The 7,804-nt window shown below is 37.4% G+C and overlaps 1 protein-coding gene and 1 long non-coding RNA gene across 2 annotated transcripts; both read left to right on the top strand.

Annotated features, from left to right (window-relative positions):
- The first annotated feature begins 359 nt into the window (after window positions 1-359).
- LOC149175438 (uncharacterized) lies at window positions 360-1,265 on the top strand. The gene is made up of 2 exons (XR_016258560.1): window positions 360-637; window positions 742-1,265. It is a non-coding gene; the product is annotated as an uncharacterized LOC149175438 (long non-coding RNA).
- Window positions 1,266-3,217: 1,952 nt separating this feature from the next.
- On the top strand, window positions 3,218-3,763 carry LOC149175437 (thylakoid lumenal 15.0 kDa protein 2, chloroplastic-like). Its single transcript, XM_089421137.1, has one exon. The coding sequence runs from the start codon at window positions 3,218-3,220 to the stop codon at window positions 3,761-3,763; it is 546 nt and encodes a 181-aa protein (XP_089277263.1).
- Window positions 3,764-7,804: the final 4,041 nt, after the last annotated feature.

Genomic DNA, 7,804 nt, shown 5'->3' with positions numbered 1-7,804 from the left:
TTTTTGATAGTGGTTGCCTCAATCCTTTGTTAGTGAGGGGATTTGGGTTGGTGGCAAGCCTGGGCAGGGAGTAGGGGTCAAGCTCTATAGTTATTGGGTTTGTTTCCTTAACCCATTGAGTGTTCTATGTCATTTTATGGGACCATAATTCTAATTTAGAATTTCAAAACTTTTCGCTAAATTAATTTAAACTCACAGTGTAATTACACCGTAAGGCGTTCCTTTTGAAATGAACTTTTCTCTCTGCCTATGTGTCATTACTTTACACCATTAGATGATATGTTAGACAATTGAGCCATGTTGAGTCGTTTGATTATGCTGAGGTAGTTACAACTCTCTAACCCCCTGAGCAACGCAGAAATACCCCAGGGTTGTTACCAGCGAGAGCACATCAACCAGCAGGGTCGCGGAGCTTGACGGGAGATATTCGGATGAGATTATGGTCGGTGGTTCTTCTAGAAGAGCTCTGCGCTTGGACAAGGGCTTGCCCATATCAAAGGGGGATTTACATAATTTTTGTTGGCCATCCACTCTCTCGTACAGAAAGAGAAGCCTTTAGGCAAACCAAACTTCAAACTTGCAACTTGGGTAGTTGTTTTGTTGGAAAATTTTTGTAGCAGTTGGTTGTTATAATGTGGTAAGTGTTTTTTTTAAGACCTTGTTCAGTTGCTTCCCCACTATGTTTTATACAATTTATTTGGCGAATGCTAATCTTACCCCTTCTTTTTTGCTACTTGCAAGGTACAACGACCACCAGGAGCAAAAAGGTCAGGTAGACATGGGAGCAGGTCTAAAGTACTTTCTATTTCCTGGCAGAGCCTAGAAAGTTTGAAAGCTTCCATGTTGGGTCTGTTTTTCGGGTGGATTTCATCCCCTTTCCACATTCTGTCTAGGGTTTGGCTGAGATGTTGAGCCCAACAATTCCAGGTAAACTCCCACGCCTTGCCCAAATCAAAACTTGTCTAATTGTTGTGCTCTGTGCAGTTTTATCCTGTAAATATTCGGTTTGGGTGTCGATGTAGGTTAGCATTTCAGGAGGATTTCCATCCTCAATACAGCTACAAAAAAATCCCTTTTCAGGCTTTACACGCTTTTCGGGGCTAATTTCACTTTCGCTGTAGCTCGAAAGCTCAGCTATGTTTTCTTTTGGTTAATATTCCTCTGTGGTACTACTCGTTCAGGTTTTCACTGGAATACATTTATATATGTATTTGTTTTGCACTAGAATGTGAAAAGGAAATCAAGGAAATTCTCGATTGTGTTTACAGGTATCATAAAATTTTTAATTTCACTATTCTTCCCTTACCCATTTTCTCTGAAAATTCCTTCAACGTAACATTATGACATATCCTGCATACAGGCATTGGAACGAAAGTCTGAAGCCCGTTGCAGATCTTGAGATCACTGCTTTGGGATTTCGACTTCTTCGGCTGCATCGGTACAGTGTAACTCCAGGTGGGTACTATGGATTGTGTTTCTTTGCAAAAGGGTAGAAGTTCAAATCCCCAGGGGTATAGTATGTATATTTTTCTGAAAGATTCTGGAATGGCAGGGATAGGAATGAGGTCAAAATCCATCTCTGAGAGCTTCCCCTGGGATGAATAAGCTTATAGATATCAAATAAGACGCTTGTTATTTTACATTTGGCTTTCAACATCCTGTCACGTTCTAATTTTTCCTCTTTCTAAAATTGTTACTTCATTTTCTTCCTTTTTTACTTTGCTCCATACATTGAAGCCAGTTCTGTAGAAAAATAAAGAACTATTGTAAAACAGTTTGATTCTTTGTTCCAAGTCTTAGTTTTCAATTGAAACTAGTCCTGTAAAAAAATAAAGAACTGTTGAATAACAGTTTGAATCTTTGTTCCAAGTCTCAGTTTTCAATTGAAACCAGTATTGTAGAAAATTAAAGAACTGCTGTAAAACAGTTTGACCTTTGTACCAAGTCTTAGTTTTCAGTTGAATGAATTATCTTTGCGTTACTTTTGTAGCGTTCCATAATTTTTTCTGGCGTTTTGTCTTTAATAAATGAATGAATGAATTTGTGTATTGTTTGTTTTCTGTGTGAGTTGAGTATTGTGCTTCATTGATGATAAAGAAACTGGCTTGGAATTTGTGTCTATATCGATTGTTTAGAGTTCTTGTGGTACATAGCAGCATAGGAGCTGAGTGGAGACTACAGAAAAATGACTTTAAGCTGACACAAATTGATTAGTTTTATACGTTTGGTAAGTAATGTATTCAGAATCCTCCCTCTGAATTTATATGATGACTTGTATGTGTTAGGTTGATTTTTCTCTTAAAATAATTATGTTGATAAGTTATTTTTACCTTAATTACATCGGAGGTGGTTAACATTAAAGAGAATTGGTACATTATTTACAAAGTGTCTCTCCCAACACATTAAAGAGAATTGGTACATTATTTACAAAGTGTCTCTCCCAACAAAAGACGAAGAATTTAATTTTGATTATCAGCCTAATCACATTAAGAAAATAGTTTTCCCTTCAAAATGTCAATTGTTTTGATCCTGGGTAACATCGTGTATAAAAATTCACTTTTATTGTTTTGATCCATTCTCTTTTATTGTTTTGATCCTCGGTAACAACATGTATAAAAATTCTCTTTTCTATTAAAATTCAAACACCATCGCACTCTGTAAAATTCCACCAAAAATATTCCTGTTTATCAAATATTCAGTTGGATGTCATAGATTATTTTCAATGAACATAACACTTTGAATCCTTGTTGATTTTGGTATGGACATGAATTCAAATGATTTATCAGGAAGTATTCGTCCATCTTTGAGTAATCTTACAAAACTCTACTGGTTCATTCTGGTGTGTGCCTGGCCTTACAGGTGGAATCAGGTGGCTCAGATTAGACCCATCTCTAGTATCTCATGGAAACTCAAGCTCAAGCCTCAGCAAGCAACCATCAAGAGCATTCCGAGTCTTTCTCCACCCCCAGTTAAAATTCCACTCAGTTCCTGCTACGTTATCTCTTTTAAGTCATTCTCTTTCCTTTCCATTTTCAATTACAAGCCCACCTTCAATCACATAAAACACTCATACTCTGTCAGTCAATGTACACCCGATTAAATAACCCACAACTTCAACCCCTACCAGGTCACCTTCAAAAACCTAGGTATTTCTCAGTTGATATATGCACAACACAAAAACAACATTCTCAAGGATGTGGGTAAGCAAACTCTGTCAATGGCATCCATGCTCTTGTTCACCTTTCTGATTCAGCAAGTGCAGTTGACACCATCTTTAGCAATTACCCAAATCTTGAACTCAGACTTTCAATCCAACATGGCCTCAAAAGAGCCAGAAGCAATAAAAGTCCCAGACCTTCAGCTACCCAACAACTTCACCAATGTTATTGACATAGCCAGGGTCTTATCTCCAGCCCAAGCAGTGAAGATTTCACAAGAGTTGCAGGCTTTGGAAGACGAGTCAGAGTGGAAAACAAGAATCCTTACAAGGTCTGGGCCATCCCCATCTCCTTCAGATAAATCCTTCAGGGACCTATGGCGCCCTGATGACAGGACTGTGATTATAGTAGAGGACATCTCTTCCCCAAACATCTTGAATTTCGGCACAGGATTAACAGTGGGTTCCAGGCTTCCTCGTCAATCCTTCGGTGAGCTGCAGGCTAGGTATGGGAATCAGTTTTTTGTATCAGAAGAGGGCTATCAGGCAGCCCTTTTGAATACAATTGATGCCATCAAGCAGTGCATTGTTAGGGAAGAGGGATGAAATAACGTGCCTGGTTTGACAGATGTTCTGTACTTTTTAACTCTTGCGACATCCATTGCTAGGGGTTGTGTGTTTGGGTTTGCTGCCCGTCTTAGCGCTCAGGGTAAAGTGGAGGGTTCATGGCAGTGGGTTCTTCTTCTTTCTCCTCTGTGGCTATTGTTATTTCCTTCGTTTGGGATACTTCCAATTGTGCGGAGAACTTCGGATTGGGAGCCTTTGGTAAAGAACAACTTAGGGTTTTTAGGAGCAGCTGCTGCTTTTTATCTGACACCCATCTTTGGAAAATCACCTATTGAGAAAAAAATATTTAACTCTGATATAAAAGTCTAGGAATTTTTTATTTTGCAGAAGTTCAGGGCTCAAATGCAACTCATGTTTATTAGTATCATTAGGAGGGTTGCAATGGTTGCTTATAATTTTTTTCAGTATAGCCTTATGTTAAGGGTTGTCCCTTTGGCATATCTCCCCGTGGCATATTTGAACCTGTCTCTCCTATATGGGACTATTACTCCACTTTTTTCATCGAAGGAAATGGAGATATAACACTGGGAGTGATCATGCAGGACTGCATCAATTAATGGGTCTCCTTCACATATCCACCATGCTCTGTAGTGACTGTAATTAGCTGTAAAGTTCCCAAGTCTGACATTCTTTGTGCTCAGCAGCCCTCTTATTTTGCTATTCTAATTTTAGTTACATTCATCAGAGAATAAATTTCATTTTGATTTGTGTAAAATAAACCTTTTATTGCAGGCATTATATTGTTTTTTATTTCAGGATGTGGTTACTCCAGACTCAGTGGGTTCTTCTTCTTTCTCCTATGTGGCTATTGTTATTTCCTTCATTTGGGATACTTCCAATTGTGCGGAGAACTTCGGATTGGGAGCCTTTGGTTCTTTATTGTTGGATTAGCTTACTCGGCACTATCACGGTTCCAGAACATCAAACAGTGTGAGGTCATTGCAAATACATATGCTTCACCCCAAGATGTTTCCAAGTTAGAAAATTGACAAGGTATACCAAAAGATAATTGGCTTGATCCTGAGTACTGGAAATGGTATGATCTTATATCCTTGGTACATATCATTGCAGAAATATTGAAACGCTCAAACCCGTGGGAAGTATACGCACAAAGAATTAACAGTACTTGGAAATTGCTGCTCACAAACATCAATTGAATAAAACATACAATAGAATATTTACTCTTCACACCATATAGATAAAATCTGCTTACCGTTTATTTCAGGAAAAACTGCATTGTAACCTGCTGGAATAAAAACTGGAATTCCATGTATCATGGTTTTGTGCGAAAGGAGTCATTCCACTTTCATTTTAACTATCAATTCACACCTTTGTGGAATTTATTTGTAGTGACTAAACTACACGTTTTCCTTATTTAGTGATATGCTATTATGCATATCTAGAAAATCACGTCATCCTCAATGCAGTAGCATTTGTTTTGACTGTCAAGAAACACAGAAATTAGTTTATGTTTTCTAGGTTATAACCACTGATTCGTGATCCTTTCAACTCATGACTTAATTTTTATAGAATATAATTTATAGAATGTGTTTTCCTGATCTGTAAATGGACAAGACTGACATAAAAGAGGAATCAAAACAAGAGAGATGTTCTATCTAGGATGAGCAGTTATTTATTCTCTTTTAGCAATTTTGGGTCAGGCAAAGTTATGAAAAAATGTATATTAAGGCAATTGCAACCTTGGAAGATAGGAGGAACGGTGCTTTGGCAATCCTAAGAGCCAGTTGCAGGAATTTGCCTAGGCAGGAGCAGATGGACTCTGAAGTTAAAACAGGGTGCTTTTGCACTTCAATCACCATTTAGGCCTGTTCCTAATCGCCTGGAAGCTCTGTTACGGTACACCTTATGTTTTAAGATAAGGGAAGTTGGGATGAGCTGACCAAATACCCACCATTAGCATTAATATATATATATATATATATATAGGGCCAGGACCATGTGGCAGGTAGCTTGTGAACTATAATATAATTTGTACCACATTTAAAACAACAGATAGCCTTTCAGATACAAGTGACATGCAATAGTGAGAATGGATGATAGTATGATTAAATTTAAGTTTGTGACAGAGGGTTGAGCATTGTAAAAGAGTCCTGCTAGACATGAATTAGATTTCCTATGCGTTATATATAAACGGTTTGAAATTTTTAGGATAGCTCATGTGGTTTTACTTGCCATGTGAAATTCATATGGACCAAGAAGTTCACAAGGTCAAAATCCATCTCTGAGAGCTTCCCCTGTGATGAATAAGCTTATAGATATCAAATAAGACGCTTGTTATTTTACATTTGGCTTTCAACATCCTGTCACATTCTAATTTTTCCTCTTTCTAAAATTGTTACTTCATTTTATTCCTTTTTTACTTTGCTCCATACATTGAAGCCAATTCTGTAGAAAAAGAAAGAACTATTGTAAAACAGTTTGATTCTTTGTTTTAAGTCTCAGTTTTCAATTGAAACTATTCCTGTAAAAAAATAAAGAACTGTTGAATAACAATTTGAATCTTTGTTCCAAGTCTCAGTTTTCAATTGAAACCAGTATTGTAGAAAATTAAAGAACTGCTGTAAAACAGTTTGACCTTTGTACCAAGTCTTAGTTTTCAGTTGAATGAATTATCTTTGCGTTACTTTTGTAGTGTTCCATCATTTTTTCTGGCGTTTTGTCTTTAATAAATGAATGAATGAATTTGTGTATTGTTTGTTTTCTGTGTGTGTTGAGTATTGTGCTCTGTTATTGTCAATTGAATACGATCTTGCTTTTAAAAAGGCGCATGAACGAAATATTGAACACTGGAAAAAGGATTGCTTCATTGATGATAAAGAAACTAGCCTGGAATTTGTGTCTATATCGATTGTTTAGAGTTCTTGTGGTACATAGCAGCATAGGAGCTGAGTGGAGACTACGAAAAATGACTTTAAGCTGACACAAATTGATTAGTTTTATACGTTTGGTAAGTAATGTATTCAGAATCCTCCCTCTGAATTTATATGATGACTTGTATGTGTTAGGTTGATTTTTCTCTTAAAATAATTATGTTGATAAGTTATTTTTACCTTAATTACATTATGGAGGTGGTTATCATTAAAGAGAATTAGTTTAGAAATTTAATACTTTGGTAAATAATTGATTATTTTACCTTAATCACACTATGGAGGTGGTTAACATTAAAGAGAATTGGTACATTATTTACAAAGTATCTCAAGCCTCAACAAGCAACCATCGAGAGCATTCTGAGTCTTTCTCCACCCCCAGTTAAAATCCCACTCAGTTCCTGCTACGTTATCTCTTTTAAGTCATTCTCTTTCCGCTCCATTTTCAATTACAAGCCCACCTTCAATTGCATAAAACTTATCTCTTTTAAGTCATTCTCTTTCCGCTCCATTTTCAATTACAAGCCCACCTTCAATTGCATAAAACACTCATACTCTGTCAATCAATGTACACCCGATTCAATAACCCACAACTTCAACCCCTTTCAGATCACCTTCAAAAACCTGGGTATTTCTTAGTTGATATATGCACAGCACAAAAACAACATTTTGAAGGATCTGGGTAAGCAAACTTTGTCAATGGCATCCATGCTCTTGTTCACCTTTCTGATTCAGCAAGTGCAGTTGACACCATCTTTAGCAATTACCCAAATCCTGAACTCAGACTTTCAATCCAACATGGCCTCAAAAGAGCGAGAAGCATCCAACATGGCCTCAAAAGAGCGAGAAGCAATAAAAGTCCCAGACCTTCAGCGACCCAACAACTTCACCAATGTTATTGACATAGACAGGGTCTTATCTCCAGCCCAAGCAGTGAAGATTTCACAAGAGTTGCAGGCTTTGGAATTGCAGGCTTTGGAAGATGAGTTAGAGTGGAAAACGAGAATCCTTACAAGGTCTGGGCCATCCCCATCTCCTTCAGATAAATCCTTCAGGGACCTATGGCGCCCTGATGACAGGACTGTGATTATAGTAGAGGACATCTCTTCCCCAACATCTTGAATTTCGGCAC

This window comes from Pinus tabuliformis, chromosome 4_1 (assembly GCF_031772625.1).
Source record: "Pinus tabuliformis cultivar Carrire ecotype Pingquan chromosome 4_1, CPIR1, whole genome shotgun sequence".
Lineage (NCBI taxonomy): Eukaryota > Viridiplantae > Streptophyta > Pinopsida > Pinales > Pinaceae > Pinus > Pinus tabuliformis.
Note: the sequence above shows the minus strand (reverse complement) of the source record. Positions and strands in the feature narration are given on the sequence as shown.